This window comes from Nothoprocta perdicaria, unplaced genomic scaffold (genome assembly GCF_003342845.1).
Source record: "Nothoprocta perdicaria isolate Ctin4 unplaced genomic scaffold, notPer1 scaffold_99, whole genome shotgun sequence".
Classification (NCBI taxonomy): Eukaryota; Metazoa; Chordata; class Aves; order Tinamiformes; family Tinamidae; genus Nothoprocta; species Nothoprocta perdicaria.
In genome coordinates this window covers 185,613-208,454 of record NW_020456298.1, presented here as the reverse complement: position 1 = coordinate 208,454, position 22,842 = coordinate 185,613, and the positions used below count along the sequence as shown (strand labels likewise).

Here is a 22,842-nt window from a genome sequence, read left to right as displayed (position 1 = left end):
TTCAAGAGAAAATGGGATGTTACGCTATCAGAGTGGTTTTGTTTCTTTCTTTGCTTCTACTTTTTTTATATAATGCTATGTAGTTTATAGAATATCTAATTCCTTATTACAGGTTTAAAAGAGGAAATCACATTTATGATGCTAACTAGTGAAGGAGAAATGGGCGATGTACACCTTAGGTGCACATGGATGAAAAGAACAGCACACAAGATGATTTTAGCAAATTTTAAATAAAAGAGAAAGAACAGGAACATGCTGTTAAAAATATGCACCTATGGTCTTTAGAGTGCTTTTCAGTACATGAACATACTTTCTAAAAAAAAGTTCATCCTCTGTTTGTGCACTTTTAAACCATGACTGTATTTCACTTTATTTTCTTCCTACAATAAAGAGATAAAGCTTAAATATATCTTTGCCTTGCAATATTTATCACAAGCAAACCAAGTATGTTAAAAGTCTCTATCAAACTACACTTATCAAAAGGTAACATTTCAGAGCAGTATCAATGGAGAGAATTAAACCTTAAAAAATACAATCAGGATTTGCTACTTCAAGCATTAAAAAAGCTGGAATTTCTGACTGTGGCTCACAGGCTATATTTGATTCATTACCTCTATTCCTACCTTAAATCCTTTTTCTCTAATTCTCACTTTTTCTCACATTACATAATTCTGAAGTAACAAAAAGTTTAATTATAAGTTCAATTTCCAACACACAGTATATTGCTAGGGTAGTACAAAGGAGGTAAAATGATGTTTATTTATATTCTCCCTACCTGTTTCTCCCTCCTCCCCTCTCCTTCCCACTCCCAGTAAATTAGGGTAGTAAAGCAGCCCAGTTTTTCCTCTCTCAGATATCCAGGGAAGAAATATTGTGAAGAATCACATTAAAAATGTAACTTGAATCTCTAATCTCTTGTATAGTCAAACATTCTACAGACATTACCCTATGGTTTTACTCTCTGTAGGATAAAGCAAATGGACCTAGATTGGTGGTCTTCTGCTAGTCAGTTCTTAAATTGATGCATTCCTTTGAAATAGTACTCACTGGGGAAGAGAAAGGGGAGAACTATTTTTGAAAAAATAAATTATTCAAATTAATGTAGTGTGCAACAAGGGAAAACTTTTTGAATTATAATGAATATGTGTCTGAGTGTGTATATGTGGGTGTTCAGATTTAATCAGTATGAAATTAATTCAGTCGGCTAGGGAGATAAATAGTGGGAATTAACGGAAGAAAATATGGAAAAAAAAAAAAAAAAAAAAAAGAAGACATGTATTATCCAGAAGCTGTTTTAATTCTGGAATATAATCAACTGGTTGGTATGTTTTCAGCTCTGTCTCAGTGCAAGATTTGATTCTGTTTTGAACTTACACTCAGTTTCAATAAGCAACATTTTTAAGCAAGAATAATTGACGTTGTTTGTAGCATACTTCATCAAAATTAAAAAGTACTTTATTTAAGTTTTTTTTCAGAGCATTCATTCATACTGCTTTCTTCAATATTTTCAATATAATACAAAAATATGAAAACCAAGCTATAAAACACAAGTAGCACTTGTATCCTGTATTATCTTACAGCCAATCCTTTTCACTAGATTTGGCACAGTCTGTTTTAGGGAAGGTTTATCATTCAAATCCACTATCAGCAACATTCTTCTAGTAAAAATAATAAATACTGCATCTGAAATTTGACAATGATTGATGAGGTTTATCTTTAAGTCTTAGACTTAAGATATTTGATGACTCTAAAACTCAAAATATAATGATGTCCAAATAATCTTAAAATGATTTATGTAGCTAACTGCATTAACATTAGCTTTTTGTCACTGAAACTCTTTATTTTTGTCAAAGCCTTGTTTGTAAGCTCCATGGCTTCATCCCATTTGTTTTTCTCTGGATTTGTGTATGTCACCAAGTTCTCAGTATACTGCAAAACAGACTTCAGAAACCTTTAAAAAACAAAAATGAAGAAAAACTTGTTAAAGGATAAATAAAAGAGCACTTAATAACTAAAAGATGTTACTTTTCTTTAAATTTCCGGATCTCCCCCTTGAAGGATCAATGCCATAAATTTTCTTTTACTTTTGGAAAAGAGACTCTCTCACTCTTGCAGCAAAAAGCAGTGATTTTCAGAACTGCAATTAAACACTGCCATACAAACAGTGTGATTATATAATGCGTAACAGAATTTTCCCCAAGTTTTCTTGCCTTGCATAGTCATAAGTTTCACAATGCCTCCAATATCCAACTAGCAATTAACTGTAACACAAGTTAGTCATATATTAAACACAGCTTTTATACATTGATATTATTTGTGTATGTTGATCAATCTTTACTTTTAGCAATAAGGAGTCTAATAAAAAAATGAAAATGTGAACAACTGGACTACACATTTTCAACTAAGGTTTTCTACTTCTTGAACTGCAACAACAAAAAGATGACTGACAAGGTATTCAAAGTTATGCTATTAGACTTTTCTTTATTTTTTTCCCTAAGGGATCTATACCACAGATCAAATTCACTTGAATAGCCATGAAAGTATGTAGAGCTACCTATTTGCATAATGTAAGTTCTATATACTTACTTTAGATACTGCTGATAATCAAAAGCATTCTTCTTATCAACCAGATGGATATTGACTAATTCTAGAGTTACCATCACCAAGATCAGACGTAACACAGGCGACAAAAACTTAATGCTAGAAATAAGCAAAAAATACAAAGAAAATTAATATCATTACTATAAAACACTCTTGGGACTTATGAATCCATTTTAAAAAGCTGCATATCAAATGTGGAAAAAAAGGAAGATCGTTAGAAGTCCACCAGTGAAGAACAGAACTAAAGAAGATAGAGTGCTGACATTAATTTAACATACTGCACTTAGATAAAACTTTAATGGCACTTTTTATGTCTAAATAGGAAAAACTGGAAATTCAAAAATACAGTCTAACATTGAAAGATGTATTTTTATTTAAAAGCTTATACTTTGCAGTGAAGTAGTATAACAACCCACTATTCTCCATCTTGAGAATATTAGTACATAATGAAAATCAGGGTTAACACAAACTCCTACAATTAACCACTGAAAACAGCAAGAAGGGCATGCCACCATCCTCTCACACACCTAGCCACAAAGTAAAGGAAAAACATAATCCAACCTGTTTAACATTCTTAGATAATTCTGCCTCTGGCGAGAACGCAGCGTTTTATTTATCCACTGTTTGTATCTCAACTCAAGGCTTGCAATAACTTGTCCTGACACTTGATGGCACTGTGTGATTATTTTACGGAAAACCACCAGTGTTTCCAGAACAGATCGTGGGGAGTAGAGTGTGCAAATGCGCGTATCACAAAGTTCAGTCAATAGCCTTTAAAACAGGAAATAAATATTAGTTTCAATCTAGCCAGCAAAATATAATGCAAGATGTATTTCATATTCAGTGGGGCAGAATAATAATGTTTTAACTCTGAAAACCTGTAAGCAGATTACTGTTACCTGACAACTCAGAAAAGCAAGATCTGTGTAGTAGGAGAGCAGTGATTCTGTTCTCTATCACTTTACTGAATATAATTACAAAACTGCGGGTAATTAATGCTTCTCATTTCAAATCAAAGAAATACAGTCACAATAAACTGTCTGTCTGAAAAGATACACTGTACATATCAAATCACAGCACAGTTCTGGTTGAACTCTCCCATTATATTTCAATTTACAGATAATTGGCATCCACTAAAATAAAGGGTACTGATTAATACCTCTATTAGTGTGTGGTCTTTCTTCTGGGCACAAGAAGCAAATGACTTAATATTTTGAAAAAAAAAAAAAAAAAAAGCAATTTTTCACTCAGCACATAACGTTACAACTTGTAAAAACACTAAAATACTTTTCTGCAGTCATATTCTAATCTGCTAACATGACGTTGTCACACATCATTTTAAATATGCTGTTCTTAGAAAAGTGTTTTTTTCATTTTCCTCATGCCCAAATTATCCTCAGAACATTAAAAAAAAAAAAAAGAAAAAGAGAATGAGTGATAAGGCAGAAAACTCTAAAAAAATGGTTTTAAGCTTTAGTGATCAGGCTCCTTTTTAATCAATGAGAGAAGTAACAGATTGAGAAGCAGTAAACAGAAGACACCCAAGACTACAAAGCTAAAGGAACAGGCATCCCTGTTTGCACTATCCTGCTCACACCTGATGAAGTTTGATTACAAGAGTTTTCCTCCACCATATTAACTTAGACTCAGATCTCTTAACACTGTCACAAGAGTGCCAATTAAAAGCCCAAATATTTTGATTATTATTACAAATTAAATGTAATTGGAACTACCAATATATTTCTAAGTCTGACAACAAGTATAAACATGGTATTTTCTATTTCAAAATCTTGATATTAAAGTATACAAAGAATGAAATAAGTAGAGYAACATTAATATTTTAAATTTTGTGCATACCTGTGACATCGACTATATATTGAATAAAACAAATCTATGGTGCAGTGTTAGCTCATGAAACAGACTAAAGCTAACAATCTAGCAAGTACAGAAATTACTCRACATATTTAAAATATTTTGCTTCAAATCTGAAAGAAAACTAGGCATTTTTCCCATGCAAATTTCAAAACAGAACTCTTCTGTCACAATGTTCTGAATATATGCTTCATTTTGAAGATGATCTTCAGCTGAATCCATAAAATTTTCAGATTAAAACAAAAGCAAAGTTGGAAAAGTGCAYGCAACTGCTTTAAAGAAACAGTTGGATTGTACATAGAAGATGACAGCAGGAAGGCAGAGCACATTAATCTTACCTGTCTATTTGGTCACTATTCACTGGTTCATCTGAACTGAAGCAACTCCGGGGCACATACTGATGTAATTGAGATAGAATCTCTGATGTTTTTAAAACAAAGGCACTAGCTTCAGCATTTCCTTCAAACCTTGAAACAAAACAAAACAWAACAAACAAAAAAGCTTTGAGATGAAGACAGAGTATAGTGCTTATTACTTGTCTAAATAACACAGATCAAGACGTAAACTTCGGAGCCAGAATTATATTCAATGTTCTGTCTCAGTCTCATTTCAGTTCCTTTCCCTCTATTTTACGAGCATTACTTTCTTTTAACTGAAAATGACCTTCTTTCAATATCAGTTTTCTGAATCATTCTTAATTCTTCACTTGTTCTTCAGAATCCTGAAGCATACTGAGCATGTGCCAAATGCACTGAATTTTCATCTCTCAGCTTATTCGTTTGGCTTCTCAGATGAATTTCTCTTGATGAATATCATTTTCTCCAGTGACATTACTAATGACTTCCTCCTTTTCAAATCACAAGAGAACGTTATATTCTTTTTCTACTATATCTCACATATATATTCYATTGATTTGGCTTACAGGCCCTTTTTTGAACAAGCAACTGTTCTAAATTTCTCATCTGGTAAACCATTCTATTGTCTTTGTGGACAATACTGGCTCTATGTGGACAAATGACTTGAGATCTGATTTAACTGCTTCACAACTCTTTCAGTATCTTTTGAGAAACAGTACATGGAGACAYTGAACTGCTGCATGTTTCAGATGTGTCCTCATTCCTTGTAGTTATTGCAATCCCCTTGGTAGCTATCATCTCCGTAGTAAAGTATGCAAAGAAATGTTTCATTATCCCAGTTTCCATTGTTCAAAATAATTCTCAAAATTATCTTTTTTAATAGCAAACATATACCCTTTTACTGCTTGAATTTGTTCCTCAGGCACTACTGGTAGTTCAGACCATAAGTGAATGCTCTTCATGCATTCCAGCACCTAAGAATTCAAAATGTATCATGAGAAATTTTATGCAATGCGTAGTCATTGACAGTTTGGATAATGTATTTCACTTTTCCTATTATAGGGGATTATTAAAAAAAAATGCAGTTAACAGTAAGCTACCTCTTCCGTAGTCATAAATTCACAGAAGAGCATATATTCAAGTAAGAATAAAACTCTGCATGGATCTACAAAGCACTGCATCAACAGAAGGAATTTAACTAGCTTTACTTTTAACAACACTGAACTATGTAAGATAAAACTTGAAAGTTYATAAAAAAATGTGTAAAACAGAAAGGAAGCTACATTAGAATTCTAAATTTTTAGGACAATCAAAGTACAAAAACAACATTTAGACCAATTTCAAGGATTCACAGACTTGAATGCCTTCAGCTAGAAGTACCTACCTGTTTCTTGACACGGGAAATTGGATGAAACTGAGAACAGTAACAACTTGCACAGTTCATCAGTGGTTTTATGACCACATGTTCCTGATTCACAAGAGAGTAGACAAAAGACATTTCAAAAAAAACAGGTCCTAATGTTAKGCAGACATAGACTTATGCTTAACTTTAAGTAAGGCCCTTAGACAACTGAATTAAGATTTCCAAATGCGTGAGGGATGAAAATATTATTGAGCACAGTGAGAAATTATTACTTTGACACACATACTCTGAAACCTGATAGCAGTAAACACATATTCTCTTAATGCAGCAACATGTAATCTTGAGAAATCAGCAAGAGCTACCCCTAAAAAAGAGAAGTTTTATCGTAAAGTATACTTTAGCATATTGAAAGATAATTGTCAATATTAAAAGGAAATTGGGAGAAGCAAATGTAATAAACACTAATGTTGAGAAACCTTTTGCTAGAAAAACAGAAATTCACATTATTCACACTGCAGACCCAAACCACACATCCATTATTGTACTACTACTATTATTTATCTATCTCAGAGAGAAAAAGAGTCTTAAATATCACATGCCATTACAGCTGAACTGCATATCTGCTGAATTACCAGAAAGGCAAATAGGATAGGTGTAAACACAATTTAAGAAAATTAAGTGGTACCACTATAATCAGTGTTATGAACAAATTAAGTTACAGTAAGAAAAGACAATCTTTAGGAAATCTTCTGCTTAAAATTCACTACAATATTAGAGAAACATACTTTCACAATTTGTACTTGGAGGAACACTATATTTCCACAGAAAGTGACAATCAAGAAAAATGTAGTTGTTAAGATTCACTAAAATCAGATTTGGCATTCAAACCTAGTCATCTAGACAGCATAACATTGATCCTTACCTTAAAAGCAATTACGTCCTCATCAGAAAATCTGCACAGAAGTGTGACTGCAAAAGCAACAATCTGATTGGCAATTTCCCTGGGAAATGTTTTAAGATCAATCTCTCCATGGCTTAAATGATCTCTTATACGTGGACCCTCCTGATGGTTCAAGAAATCCCAAAGAAATTCCTGTGACAACATAGGATGACACAGCGAACTGAACAGAAYACCTTCTGAAATATAAGCATATAATTGTGTCTATAGAAAAAGGGACATTTAGGCAGACAGACTGAAAGAAAGAGCATACTCTGCTTGTAAACAAAAATGGGGGCAACTCTTCCACTTTCACAGCTTCTGGAAAAAAACAGAACTAGCATATAAGGTATTTCATGACAGTTAGCACCTGATAATTTGGGGGTTTTTTTTGTCCCAAATCCTTCCCACTGCCTCTGGTACCTAATGAAGTAAACTCATGTCTTCCCTACCTAATTCCAATGTCCTCAGTTTTCATGCTCCTTATTTGTTTGGGTGGCAAGATGCAGGATGTGCTCTAGGAGGTTTGCAGGTGTGTTTGCTCCATCTATACAGCTGATTTAAGTTGTGTCCCAGAAAAAAATGAGTTTTACTTTTTCCTGAGTATAGCACCAGTTTTTCTTCTACTCTACTCATCTGATTTTCGTGAGTCTAGTGGGAACTGATTTTCGTGAGTCTAGTGGGAATCTCCCTTAGACTTCTATTTTTCAGTTAGATGGATATTCTCAAATCCTAACCCAATATAGCATGGTGTTCTGTACTGCTTTGTATCCTTTGCACTGAGTAAGTTAAGGAGCTTTCAGCTTTAAGTTGCTGGAGAGAAGCAACRTGCACTAAGCAAACTTCAGGCATGATCATAAATATATTGCAAAAAGAAAAACAAATGAACAAACAAAAGCTTTTAAAATACTTGCCATTGCAGGTTCTTCAAGAACTAGAGGAAGCTGATTGATATCTTCATTACTCAAATGTTTTGCTAGCATCTAGAAAAAGTCATTTCAATAAAAAAAAAAAAGCTTACTAATAAGCCAAAAGAATCAAAGGAAAGCCATCACCTTAAGTAGTAAACTTCTCTAATATTAAGCATTTATTTTCCCAACTCCAGAATCAAGGTGTCTACTTATTAGCAACGATTTCAGATAAATCAGAAAAGCCAAAATATAAGAGGATTTCAGCACACAAGCATATTTGCACATCATTTCCAATAACTGAATTGAGGGGAAATGACTGATTTCTTAGTCAGTCATTTCTTAGTCAGTCATATCCTTTTCTCCTTATCAAAGATAAAGATATACAATATTCAAACATTTAGGAGAAATTAAAGTATATTCCTTAAATTTTGTATAGATTTTAGTATTTATTTTCTGGATGATTCCAAATTTAAAACATTTTTACTTCCCATCTTCTTCTATTTGGAAAGAATTTAGAAGTAATGTCTTATTCAACACAATGAGAAAGTGCTTTCTAATCATGAGTAATGAGAAATATGCATATGCCTTAATTCTGATATCAGATTTGAAAAAAGGAAAAGTACCTCATCAAAAGTGGTGTAGAGAGTAGAAGGCTAAAATAGAAGACAATAAATATTAATTATTCTTCAAAAGAAAACAACTAAACTTGTATCTGGAATTGGTATTTAYTCATTTACATCAAAGGAGTTCAAACAGGGAAAACCTTCTTACAAACAAAAAAATTATTGAACTTTTTGCCAAGTTTTAAAAAACAAATTACCTACTTGTCACTGTGAACTAGTGTGACTGGATACTAACCTTCGGGTTCTTTTTTAAGCTTCTTTTACTCTCAGACATCTTTTTTTTTAAAAAAAATAAAAGAAATATTGGTAAAACTCTTCTAAGAATTTGTAAATGATGTCTCCAAAATTCGGGGAGGTAAAAAAAAAAAATAAATAAATAAATAAATAAATATTTAGAAATCGTGCTTCTACAATAACTATTTTGAAGCACTAATTATTAGCCCTATGTTATAACTGACATTACAGAGAAACTTACCTCAGCTGTTAGCAATCGATTTGGACATTTATTCGTAGCAGTGAAGAGCAATCTAAGTCCAGCTTCCAGCTGAGGGAGTAAGAGAATCATAGAGTCAGCATACCTGAAAAATGAGAGAAATACCCAAAAGTTTTTTCCTCCTCTTACAAGTATAATCAACTTTGAAATTAGAACCACCTTAGAGAAACACCATCAGAACATGGAAACTCTCAGGCATACAAGCCAAAGCAAAATCCTTTTGTAATTATTTTTTTATAAAGGAACACTAAATGACTAACTCTGCCCAACAGAAATGGAATCAGCTCACAGGTGATACTACTTTTAAAAGGTGGAATATGGGAAAGGAAGATAATGTAATAAATAYATATTCTTTCAACTCAGTAGATTCATATCTGAATATTTTCCATTTGCTTTATAAAATTCTCCTTATTGGTTTCACCTGCTGCAGTTCCTTTTTGTAGGTTTCAAAATCCACTTCTAGTTGGCACAAAGTATAGAAAATGCAATTCTTCATGAAATGTTCAACCCAGAAAAAAAAGGTAGTACTTGAGTTTGTCATTTTGCTGCATTCTAATATGGAAAAGTTCTCAAAGCAGACACAATAGTTCAAAATAAAACCCTAAGGGTGCTATACGTTGTATACATACACAATATGTCTAAGAACTATATGCTGTTAGGCAATAGACTGAATAAAAATCTTTGAAGTGTACAAATTCTGCTGACTAGTATTTTATAAATAATGGCTTTTATGAGTGAAAATCTTACCAAGCAGAAAAATAAGAGTCTAATTTTTACCTGCCTTGCTTGAAAGCTGTTAAAGCAGCAAGCCAAAATGGCAACATCATTTTTAGAACAAAACTGGACAGTTTCACTAGCTCTTCAGCTAAGGAAAGTGTTTCATGGTTAAGATCTGCAAGTTAACAAAACAATATTAGTAATGTATATATGTACAGTGTATTTATTTATTCTTAACATTTCATTGAAAAGTTATGAGTCTTCTTTTATAAAAGAAGACTTAAAAGGTATCCAATTTAACTATGCAAGTATAATGAAGGTCATACTATGTTTAAAATCATAAACTGAGTGATTTTAATTTTGTTTGAAAAGTATTTTTTGTCAAAATTTAAAACATCAGACAAAAACAAAGCACTTAAAAACCTGTGGCTGCTTATTAGCRGGATTAAAAGATTACACAGCAAGTAGGCCCAACTTCTGTTCAGCTGTTCTCCAACTATTTCAGATAAAATGTAAGATATATTTATCATTTTAATTTGGTGACAATCAGTACACTTGGTAGGAACATTCTGCCATGACCTGCACTGTGCTTTGATGTTACCATGTCATGAAACTCACACACTTAATGTTATAAATATTTTCCAAGGGAGAACTTAAATTTACAAGTGCAATTTAATTGTAGTAGGTATTTTTGGAACAAATAAATAGTTACAGAATTTATAATATATTTGATAATCTGAATATTGTCAGTTTGATTTGGTCCTCAAAAGCCATACCAGTTACACGAACAGGTGTTCCACTGGCAAGTTGCTTAAACACCACAAACTAACTATGAGCACCATTAAGAACAAGACTTCCTATTTGCCTTCTGAAAGGGCATATTAGATAACTTGTATAAACTGTGTGTTCATCATAAAAAAAAAAAAAGGAATATATACATGTGTGTGTATATATATATGTTTCTTTAGGTTTCTACATATCAGAAAGTTGTCCAACAAGCATGATTGTTTCATCTAATAACATTTGCTAAAAGACTCAATTCTAGACCTGTGAAAAATGCATTATGAAATGAAATAACAATGAATGTTGCATAATTAAAACTTGCTAATAGTTAAAAACTTGCCTGGAAATATATTCAGTTCTTGTAAGCTAGTGAAGGTCACATACGGTCGATGTATTAAAATGTGTTTTGTTTGCAGAAGGTATGTCTGTAGCAACTGACCCAATCCTGCAGTTAAAAAAAGCAGCATAGCACAGTATCTAGGGAGAATGCCACAATATATTAGAAAAGCTTATACAACTAAATATTATGCAAAAGATTAGATGTCTGTGGGTAACACACAGATTTTGCCTTTTCAAAGAAAATCAAATGCCTAAGTGCCACTGTGCTTTAGAGTTGAAACCTTTAATAATTACTTTCATAAGCAATGAAAAAAAAACCCAAAATGTGGAATTAGAGTAGAAAGCACCATTGTATTCTGTGTTGGCTGCACCTCTCTTTCTCCTATCCCATTCCTCTGCCTCTTGTTCTCTGCTATTCCCCAGAACCTTAAAATATGAGGAACCAGGTTTCTAAGACCTTCAGCTTTTCGGTTTTCCCATTAGTCAGTTTTATGACAAGTGTGCTTTACCAGTTTTATATGGGCCGACGTACTCTGTGGAAATGTGATTCCAACACAAGCAGAACAGAGGGAAAATATTTAGGGCATAGTCAGAACCCTTTACAAGCTAAGCAAAATACCAACTTTTTTATTATTAATAAAAATATTATATGCATAATTGCTTTTCAATCTCATAATAAAACAAGATTTTGTTGGTAACTTACTTCACAGGAATTTCTTGTGGGGAAGCAAAGCCGTGCCACAAAACATTACGAAGATTCAGACCATAAGGAGATCCAATGAACACCCTCAATACATTCATCTAATTGGTAAACAAAGTGATTATTGCATGAAGAAATGTAATATTTCTTATCATGTATCTTTCYCTGATGGACAATTTTCTGAACATATTGAGAAAATAGTATTATCTTAAAGGGACACTTTCTATTGTCAAGATGATTGATCATGGCTTGCCTCAATTAAAACAATACAATCAGAAAAATCAGTGAAAGTTTTTCAAATATTTTACAGCATTTTACAAACTTCAATACAATGCTTGAAAACCCATCATCTGACAAGAAGAAAAAGAAACTCTAGGTTTACAACTTATTTCAAAACTATAAACTTACTACAGKTTGTCCAAAGATAACTGCAAGCTCCTCAGAAATAAGCAAATCTCTTAGGAGGAAAGGACAATCTTTACCTATCAATAAGTACACCTACAGAATAAAAGCACAAAATAGTTTTATATTAATAAACCAATATATATTTGCAATAAAAAGAAACAAAGGTTGACTATTTTATGAAATAATATGAAGTTTTGTGAAGTCTATAGGACTATATCAAGAATGAGTACAAGAAAAGTAATGCACAATAGTAACATTATTACTGGAATAACTTTACCCTGAAATGATACTCAATTCTTACCCGACTAATCTTTAGGGCTTAAGGAAGGAAGCTTGTGATTTGTTTTCCAAATTTCACTGTGAAACTAGATTTCATCGTAGTTGGGCAGTCTCTGCAATTCTGTMCTGCTCAGCACCTCAATGCTTCAGGTGCTGAAGCTTTCAATTCCATATTTTCCACCCTGACCATTTTTTCCAACCTTTGATAACATTTCATCATTTCAAATTTCATCCTTGGTTAGTCTGGGGCAAATTGGTCTGATTAGATGTGAATTAGCCCATTAGCCCGTTGTCCTCTGCCATTTCCTTCTTAACAGCTCCTCCTAGAGATTTAATAGTGAGCTATTTTATCTGATCCGTTGGCAAAACACTCAGGGGTGAGTCATGAAACTACCTTGCTCCTAGCTTTTCATATATTTGTTCTGATATAACACTTGGGATACAAGCTAATACAGCAGAGAAACTGTGAGGGCTATAGAAAATGTGTGCAAGTCAATGACAGCATGCTACTGAATACTAGGACAGAACAGGCTTATCCCACTTTATCAAAGCAAAATAAAACCTAAAAACTCATTCCCAAACTRCAACAAAATCCTCCTACTGATACTTACATCACCCAATGCTCGCTCCAAGCATGATGTTAGTTTCATTAAACCAAGAGCGATTTCTGTAGTTTGTGTATATTGTAGAACATCAAATACTTCAAGAAATAACTGTATAGTTGAAAGGCAATTAAAAAAAAAAAAAAAGAATGCTATGCTAAATATTTAGAGGGAGAAAAATCACACTATCAAAAACGCACAGAAAACTGACCACAATATTCCTCTGTGGTACTCACTGTACAAATACAGGAAAGGTCACTAATCTAGGACACCTCTTTTATTTTTCACTTTCTAAGTATCTAGTGCCTCACTTTTATTGCAGTTATCAACAATAACTTTACACAATAAAATCTGATATTAGAAAGCTCATTAGGCTTTACAGAAAAAAAAGAAAAAATCCACCCTCCTACAGCAGGCCCGAAACACTTCCCATTCTTTTTGTGATAATGTATATGCAATCTAATTACAAAGTTGAGAAAATAAAGAAGTGACTATACATCAGAGAAGGATAATTAGCTACAAATCCTAAGCATTTTGATTCATTCATCTCTCTTGCAAATTGTCATACTAAACTTTCAAAAGGGAACACATGCCAAAACACTGTCAACAGACACTTCCATACCTCTGTGTAGTTTGTCCACTGGAACCATAACGCATACTGAGCCACAAATTGCTTCTTGGTCATAGATTTGAAATGCAAATTAACAGATTCACAAACTGGTCCTAGTGATCGTATGCTTTTGATATAATCCACAATTTGATCTTAAATTAAAAAACAGAAGGTGATTAGAGGATCAAGCTTCCCAAAGATCCAGTATTTTAAAACTCATAAAAAGCAAAACATGCTACRACCAGTTTATATATCTAGCAAAGTGAATTTTAACCAGATTATTTAACGAGAACAATATACTATACTGCCAGACATTTATATTTACAACCAAAAGAAATTCTTCTGAGTTACTGAATTGTATTGTTTGAATTGGAAACACCTATCATTTTTACTGTCTTTGCAGATTAAGAACAGCATTTGTGTGACGCAATATGGCAAATAAAATTCAGTTTTATCTGAGCAAATATTTTCTGTTTTGATTAAAAAATAATTACAAAACTGTTTTACACACAAAAATGAACCAAACAGAACTTCTGTACTTCTGTAGAAATGACAGTCTGAGAAGCTACAAGGAAAAAAGATGTTTTCAGTGTATTAATCTTAGTGCAAATGAATATAAAGAATACAGAGAAAAGAGCTATGAGGTAGCAGAGGGACAGAACTGAACTCCTTAACTACAGGAACATGGAGCTGGGATCAAAATGAATGAGGAAGCAAAGAAGGTGCTACCCGAGTAGCACAGATTACACAAATCTTAGGAATCAGCAGTAACCAAATATCAGCTACTCATGGATGCAAAGCTTAAAGCTCCCCCTAGATGAGAACTATATATATGCTAATCTGCAGTGAAAATAGTGTTTTACTGTAACAAAATGCCATTACAAAGCTAGGATTGCTACGAACTACTCTAAGATGCTGCATAAGTCTTAGACATATTGTTACCACAAAAGGCAAACACCAACCTGACTCAAGGTAACAGACATGATCTGTAATAGCTTGCCAACATACTTCACCACTTTCAGATACAATATTATTAATATCATAGGTCTCTGTTTTCTCAAATCCAAGTTCACAAATCACATAATGCACAGCAGGAGAAAGGCAAGTAGTGACAGACTCCGATAACGCCATCTGGAACAGGAACAACAGTAAAAAATCTTCGCATTAATAAAGAAATTAATCTTAGAACCAGAAAATGACCTCAGAAACCCAAGAGCACAGATGCACAGAGAGGAACACAGGAGCTGAGCAGCATACATGAGTTTAAGTTCTACAATGCAACTCTCACCTGTGTATACTATGAAAGGAACAGAGCTGAATAGAACAACCTTGTGGAAAATGAGAAGGAAGAGGGAAAGAATTTGTCCACACAAACAAATACAGGGTCACGGATGGTGTATTTCTAAATGCTTACATATGCCAAGCATATACCAGATACATACATACACCAAAAGAGTGAAGCAAAATATTACAGTTCATATATAAGGTTTTGATAACAGTATAGTTTGTCTAGAAATTGATGTTACTGAGAACTTCAACCCTTATATAATCAGCAAAATCTTTGAGAGAAACATGGAAATTCTTTAAGAATGGGAAGTAACTGGAGAACAATACAAATGTAAGTATTGTATGCTGTTAGCCTAAATGGGAAAATGGACTGATTCAGAAGCAAAAATTTAAATCAGAGATTAGCAATAGTTTTAGTATTCATTGTAAAAAGCTACAGAAGCTAACACTAGTTAGTTTGCAAACAGACCCAAATCAGTTAAAAATGTCTACTCCACAATTTGTAATGCTTCCTTGCAGAATTCAGTACAGTGAGGATAACAATTCTTGATCTTTATCAAGATAAACACCTCTAGGTCAAAGAATCTGTAAAGCTTAGAACTGTTCACACTAATGAAGAGGAATAGGGTTTARATTTTGTAATGATAAAGTTATGCTTTTCTACTAATGAAATGGACAAACAATAAATCGTCGAGGAGAGAGGAGCGAAGGGAGGGGAAGAGGGTAGAGAAAGGTCACAACAAATATAAAAGGCATTCATCAAAGTTAAGTAACACAAGAAAATCAAGATTTTTCTCTCTGTAATTAAGGGGATGAGAAGGGTCAGTCATAATTCAGGACATAATTCCTCAATTCACGACTTTGAGGAAAACCTAAATACAGATAACAGCTCTACCGAATTAATTTCTATAAGGAACTGACATTAGGTGCCACAGGATGATAGGTGCCATAAAATAGCAGGCAAAACACTCAGCCACAAGGCGCTCAAGCAGTCAGTCAGTCTCGTTCTGAAACATCCCACGTTACACAGGACAAAGGTTGCCAGAACACGAGAGCAGAATTTTTACTACTATAATAGTCTTTTATTATTTTCTAAATAAATGAGAGCTAAATAGGACAAAGAGGTGGCAGGGAGAGTAGCTCCAGCCTTGCGGTGCCCCGGGGCACAGGCAGAACGGGGCGCAGGCAGAGCGGCCCCGCTCCATTCCGCCAGCACCGGGCCGCCTGGCGGGGCGTCTCCACCTCCTGCCCCCGCACACTGCCGGTGCGGGCAGCGGCAGCGGCAGCTCCAGCCCAACGCCGCAGGGCCGACCAGCGAGCCCGAGACTTTACCCACCCTCCTCACAWCCCCCAACCGCCGCCACGGCGGCCGTTACCTCCCTGCGTCGCTCGTGCGCCGTGACGTCACGCTGCGCACGCGCGGCGTCGCGCCCGGCTCGCGAGGGCGGGGTGCAGGGGTGGGGCGCGAAGGCGGCGGCGGCCGCTGCTGTGACCGCCCGCCCGTCCCGCCCGTCCCTGCGGGCAGCGGCGCTGCCGGCCGGGGCCATGGAGAAGCACGGCAAGGCGGCGAAGCCCCCCGCTCCGGCGGCGGGGAAGCGGCGCCAGCACCCTCACGAGAAAGACAGCGTGAGCCGCTGGAGCGGGATGCGGGGAAAGGGTGGGGCGGTAACGGCCGCAACGGTCGGAGGCGGGAGCGTTGGGGACCCCGCCGCGTTCCCCGCCGCGATCTGCTGACAACTTAGCGACGAGCCGTGTCCAGCTCTGTGCTAGCTACCCTGTCTTCTTTTTATGTGGTGTCACAAACCCTTCTCTCTCGCTCTCTCTTTTTTCCTTTTTTTTTTTTTTTTTTTTTTTTTTTTTTTTTTTTTTTTTTTTCTTTTTGCTATTCTCATCTCTTTCTCTCTTTGGGATGCCTATTTTTGCTTGGCCTGGTTTGGGATCCCTCTACCCTCTTCTGCTTGGCCTGATGTAATGAAGCTAGTGTCCACCTAGGAACTGGTGTGTCGCCTTAAAGCCTCCTCWAGGTAACAAAAAAAGACAAGAATGGTCCCCTGTCTTGCAGCATAGTCTGTCTGAGCTGGGATGGTACTATTGTTTTATAATTTCCCTAACTTAGAAAAGGCATGTTCTCCTTTAAGAATACACTTAAGAAGTGTTTTCTGTAGCTTTTAAACAGCTATTGATTGTTAAAACAAGAATATTGATAAACAGCCCTTATTTCAAATACATAAAGCCTTCTCCAACCAGCACACTTACTTTCATGTCCAAGGTTAGGCCTGTTTACTAGGGTTCACTGAAAGACAAAATACTTGGTCATTTTGTCTTATGTGGGAATCTTTATTGGGTAAAAGATTAAGAAAACTTGCCTTATTGCTAATAAGTAGTAGCATTATATGTAGTGGTGTTGGAAGTAATTTTCTTCCTGCACTAGTTGTGCATTCCGAAGATGTTCGACTTTCCTTTAGCCATGATTACAGAGAATTGCTATTTAGATTGTTCTCACTTTTTGCAGACTGATTTTGACTGAAATGAGCTGGCAGGCTCCTCTGAGCAACTCAGGTGGCAGGTAAAGGCTATAACCTTTATGTGACTGAGCTGCAGTCAGAAGGTATTTAGTATCCATAGCGTAGGTGCATATGTGCTTGTTCCACACATTTTCAGCATACTGTAATGCCATGCCAGCTCTGCACATTCTGAACTGTAGTTAAATACCTGCAGCTGATTTGCTTTAGGGCTCTCAGAATCACCAGCCTGTAACAGAGCTAAGCCTCTGAGATTGGAAGATTTGTGAGCCCCTAGACGATGCCTTTTCTAAAGGCATCTAATTCTAATCTAGTTCTCATTAGATCTTCCCACTTTTGATAGGTGCTTCCTTCCCCCCCCCCATTTACCCTTCAGTATCAGCCTATGCTGTTGCTATCGTCTTTGAGTACCTTAACACCTTTCTGATCTCTTCTGCTCTTCTGGGAAGTAGCTGATTATTCTGCTGTAGTGTGTGTCACAACCTTATTGTTTCCATGTGCTTTTCTGCCTCTTTTTGCTTTGTTATCTTTTTACTATTCTGCTTTAAGTCAGGCCTGGACTGACTTATATATATTATATATATATATTATATATATATATATATATATTGTGTGTGTCACCAGATTTACTGTTTTCATTGATATTACCAGACCAGGTTTTGCTGTGTATATCGAAGAGAATGATATTAAAAATAGGCTGGATGGAGAGCACACTTGAGTCTTCAGAGTTCTGATAACAAATAAAAAATACTTCTACTCTGTACTCCTGGAAATAGGAGTATGTTTATTCTTATTTAAAAATGAACAAACTGAAAGTAATACGTAACATATGGTATTTGTGTATTTGCCTCACAAAGAATGAAAAAAGTAAAACTGCCTAGTATATGAACCAGAAACACTTAACAGTTTCAGACAAGAAACATGTCTTAGTTTCCATAATCCTTTACTTAGAAAATAGGCTGAATACACAGCGCTGGTCTGCAGCACTTGCTCAGCTGAATTAAATTGCAGACTTAATTTAGATTTCAGTGGAGAAGAAACAAAAATGGAACAGCAGTTGAGCTCTGTTCTCATTTTCGCTGCGAGCTGTGGTCTCAAGGCGGAAGAAAAGCCATCCTTCTTGTTTTCAGTTTTTCCACTTTCTTTTGAAAGATATTCCTAGACTTTTCTTTTTTTCTTCTTAGTTATACCACATAATGTATTATTTACAAACTCTAAGTGGTAAATTATTTAGATTTAATGCTGACATTTTTATTATTTTGCACAGATGAAAGAAAAAAGGAAACAATCAAATGAAACTTCAGGTATGGCTCCAGTAGAAGAAGAGTCATTTACAGATTTGACAAAAACTGAACTATTGTCGTTGAAGGCTAACAGGACAAAGATAAGATATGCCAATACATACAGACTGGAGCCATACAATAAATTTCAGGATTATGTAGTAAGAAAGAAAGCTCAAGAGATACTAACGGTATAGTATGATTTTAATGGACTAAATGCTTAATTGCAAAAGTAATTTCTGTCTTGCAAAGACTATATGATAGCACTGTGTGCTAAAATTTAAAAGAACATAAATCTTTACTACATACATACGACATAAATCTTTTTACTACACAAATGCAGTTAAAATTGGTTTTATGCTAAGTAGCCACTAAGCATATGCTGTTAAGATGGGGCTGATGGTTCTTAAGCTTTTGCTCATTTCAAAATAGAGTACAGTACAATCCAAAATATCCTGATCTCCACAGTATCCTGCTCTCTAAATGTTCTGATCTTGAACTTGTGCCACTTCACTCCTTCAAAATTATTGCTAATACCACATAACAGGCAAGATATGCATTTGATGTCCTTGATAGTCTGACTTTTGCATACAAAAGTCAAGTGGAGATGAATGAAATAGAAATAATACATAGTTATTACAGCAGTGCCTTGAAAAGATACCCTGCAGTTCCACAGTCCAGAAGACATTCTTTGGATATGTGGAGCAAGAGTTCATAGCACTCTTTTCCAGTGAATTGAAGCCAGATAAAGAAGAAAAACACATCACTGCTTGTTGAATGGAGATTGACTGTGTATGTTTAAATGTCACTTACTCTAGATTTTTTTATTATTAAAAACAGTGCAAACTTTGCTGTATTAGAATAACATTTGTATTTTGTGGGCCATTCCACCCATTAGTTCTCGATAATGGAAATCACTCTGTAAATTTCTAGCAAAACACTGCCAGGGCGAAAATTAAGATTTTTCAAATTTGTTTTTTATAGAATAAACTTCAAGAAACCAAATATGATGGAGTTTCTAGTCCCTCCTTGTGTGCTTCAATCTCTGAAGAAATACTAACGGCTATTAAAGAATTGGGCTATGACCGTTACAAGTACGTCGTGTCAGTTCTAATTGTGGAAAAGGCTGGTCAGGCAATAAATGTGAGCAAACAAATTATTTATAATATTTTTTGCAATTGAAAGCATTTTTTAACTCTATTTTCTCTCTTAGGTATGCATTCACATTCAGTCCACATTTATCATTTAGGTGGGAGTGATCTTGAAGCCTTTATGATTGCTTATGGGGAGAAATCTGCTACATGACGGTTGAAGGGGCTGCTCTGCCTTGGGGAGGTTGTGGATTTTGAGCTAAGCAACCCTGCTACTATCTTTTCAAACAGTTATTTCACCTGGGAACTCTGCCAGCGCAATTACCTGACTATAATGTTTCCATTTTTTTTTTCTTTTCTTCAAGAGGACTTTCATTTCTAGTCAGTTTAGCCCATAGCAGTGCAAAATGTTACAGGGGTGACATGGCGAGGGAATGGGAGGCAAGGAAAGGGATGGAAACACTGTTTCAACTGTAGCTGACACTAAATCACCACTTTCACATCTACAGCCTATATATTCTGAACATAGGACACCCAAAACAAAGTGATTTTCCTGCACTATTTCTAAATTTAAATGTATAATAAGCTCCTTTTGGCCTTCAACATACCTTGTGATATATTGCTGACCATTAGAGAACAACTCTAGTTTGGGGTGTTCATTTGTCATCAGCTCTTAAAACCTCATATCCCACTGAAGTGGAATCACACTTTGTTGTTAATGTGACCAATGTATAGGGGAGCTGGAAATCTTTGTGGGTTTTGGTTTTAGTTGAATAGTAGTAGTTTTCCTTGCAGCTTTAGTGATAGAGTGTGGGCATGCAGTTACACTCAAATCACTCAACCTAAGGCATGTTAAGGTGAAGGCGAACAGAAGTGGTGTGTGAGGTGGCTACAGCCACCTGCTCTCAGCGGTCAATTCACACTTAACCTTTGAATCCAGCTTCCCAAGCAGTGGGAAGGCTACTGAAGGGTTGCAAATAGCCGGCAGTTAGCASGAAGTAGGTAGGGGGACCTGCAGAGGAGGTAGGAGTGGGGATGTGACTTCTTAGGTTTGCTGTCAAAATTGATGCCTAATTGRATTATTTTGTAGGGGTACTGTGCATATTAGAAGTGCTAAAAAGTGAACTTGTGAATTAAGGTTTTGATGCAGATTTTGGGATTCAACAGAATTGGGGAGAGGCTTTGCTGTGAAGCAAAAATRTATTTTAATATCACATAACACTCATTCTCTCTGTAATTTTGCAGTTGTTTTTACTAATTGTAACTCACAATGCATCTGTAAAATGTTGTATGTTCTTTTAAAAATGTAAACTTGTTCTATATAGGTTTACAAATAGCTTGTTCTTTTCTTTCTTTTAGGTTGCCAGCAGATGGGTCTGGGATGTTCAGAGAGACACTTGGGTTTCAGCTAAATGTGAAACTGAAACCTTTATTGCACTGGCTTTGATAATGGCTTGTTATTATGAGTAATATTCTAAAAGACACCCCTATTTTTGAGTATCACAGTACTTGGCATATTTGAAAATATTCAAAATATCAATATTTTACCCATGAATTTTGAGGCTAACACTGCTAGAACACTGAAGTTGACATATTTCAGCTAATTTTACCTATTCTTTTATTTAAGAAAAAAAAATTGTGAAATATCTTAGTTAAATACATATCGGCTTCATCTGCTATAACTCTCTTGTTTTGGACATTAAAGCAAGTGTTATAAAAAAAAACTTGCAAAATATTCCGTATTACTTTCTAGTGCATGCCTGGACTTGCTAGGAAATGTATTTACAGGAAACTGAGAGTATCATTTTTGTTTAAAAGTTTGTACTTTGTTGGCATTGCAAGAGAAAGCAGTATTTGATTTGTTTTTATTCTAGTAATGCTAGAATATCACAACTTAAGAACACGTAGAAACAGCAAAATGGGAAGCCATCTTTATCAGCTATCTTTAACATTTTTAAGTCTTTACAGAATATTGCAGAATATTTTCCTCCTATCTGTTATTTTTTAATAGCTAATCACCCTTAGGAGGTTTTGCACAAATATTAATCTGAACAGAACGAGAGCTTAATCATTAGGTTCTTTGTGCCCAAAACTTGCATTAAACGTTGACTCTGTGTTCAGACTGCTGACAGAAATGCTGGAATCTGCCACTTTGATCCATTCACTAGCCTGGCTTCTAATGGCATGGGCGGAGAGATGTAAATATGTCGGTAACAAGACAATGGAAAATCGCTGCACAACCAGCAAGCACAGCAGTGATCATATTTTGAAAAGCCACTGTGACACATCCATATGGTGTTAGACTTTGAATGTTAGAACTGGAAATGGAGCATCACTGTCACTTTCCAATTGCATTGTTTTAGAGACGGAAAGGAAATATATGTAGGAGTAGAGATAAMTGCCTGGTGGGCTGATACCGTCAGACTGTATTTTACAATTTTATGGAGGCAAAAGGCATGGGATTCTCTGCAGAACCTTCATGGGAGTTGGAGAAAGCAGCTTGCAGGAAACAAAAGTGTTTCGTGGCATCTGCTGCTCTTCTGGGGGACATCCTGCCCCACGGCTGCTTTTGGGGATTCTTGGCATGTCTGTGTGTTTGTAGGGGGATAATGCGTGTGTAGGAACATGAGGAGCGTTAAAGGGGTGATGGGTGTAGGGGGGTGACATCTGTAGGGCAGTGGTGTGTGTATAGGGGTGTGATGGGTGTATGGTGTGGGGTGTGTGTGTGTGTGTAGGGGGTGATGGGTGTAGGGGTGGGTGTGTAGGGGGGGTGATGAGGGTGAGGGGTGGGGTGGGTGTGTAGGGGGGGTGATGGGTGTAGCGGAGTGGTGTATGTGTAGGGAGTGATGGGTGAGGGAGGTGCAGGGGGGTGATGGGTGTGGAGGGTGGTGTGGGTGTCTGTGTGCAGGTGATGGGTGTAGGGTGTGTGTGTGTGGGGGTGATGGGTGCAGGGGGTGGGGTGTTTGTGTACAGGGGTGCTGGTGTAGGGGGTGAGGTGTGTGTGCGCAGGGGGGTGATGGGTGTAGGAGGCATGTGCATGTGTAGGGGGGGTGTCTGTAGGAGGTGGTGTG

At 35.9% G+C, this 22,842-nt stretch overlaps 2 protein-coding genes across 2 annotated transcripts; one reads left to right on the top strand and one right to left on the bottom strand.

Moving 5' to 3' along the window:
• Window positions 1-1,518: 1,518 nt before the first annotated feature.
• Window positions 1,519-16,279, bottom strand: ERMARD (ER membrane associated RNA degradation). Its single transcript, XM_026053400.1, has 18 exons — window positions 16,255-16,279; window positions 14,554-14,722; window positions 13,604-13,743; window positions 12,991-13,092; window positions 12,104-12,193; window positions 11,699-11,796; window positions 10,997-11,133; window positions 9,934-10,048; window positions 9,139-9,241; window positions 8,664-8,693; window positions 8,044-8,112; window positions 7,115-7,285; window positions 6,214-6,297; window positions 5,724-5,803; window positions 4,812-4,940; window positions 3,163-3,372; window positions 2,587-2,700; window positions 1,519-1,951 (listed from the first exon to the last, which is right to left on the bottom strand). Exons 2-18 carry the CDS (start codon window positions 14,720-14,722, stop codon window positions 1,792-1,794), a joined length of 2,001 nt encoding a protein of 666 aa, XP_025909185.1. The 5' UTR covers window positions 16,255-16,279; the 3' UTR covers window positions 1,519-1,791.
• A 201-nt stretch (window positions 16,280-16,480) lies between these two features.
• On the top strand, window positions 16,481-21,888 carry TCTE3 (t-complex-associated-testis-expressed 3). Its single transcript, XM_026053409.1, has 4 exons — window positions 16,481-16,504; window positions 18,668-18,871; window positions 19,665-19,823; window positions 21,131-21,888. The coding sequence occupies exons 2-4, from the start codon at window positions 18,668-18,670 to the stop codon at window positions 21,239-21,241; spliced, it is 474 nt and encodes a 157-aa protein (XP_025909194.1). The 5' UTR covers window positions 16,481-16,504; the 3' UTR covers window positions 21,242-21,888.
• Window positions 21,889-22,842: the final 954 nt, after the last annotated feature.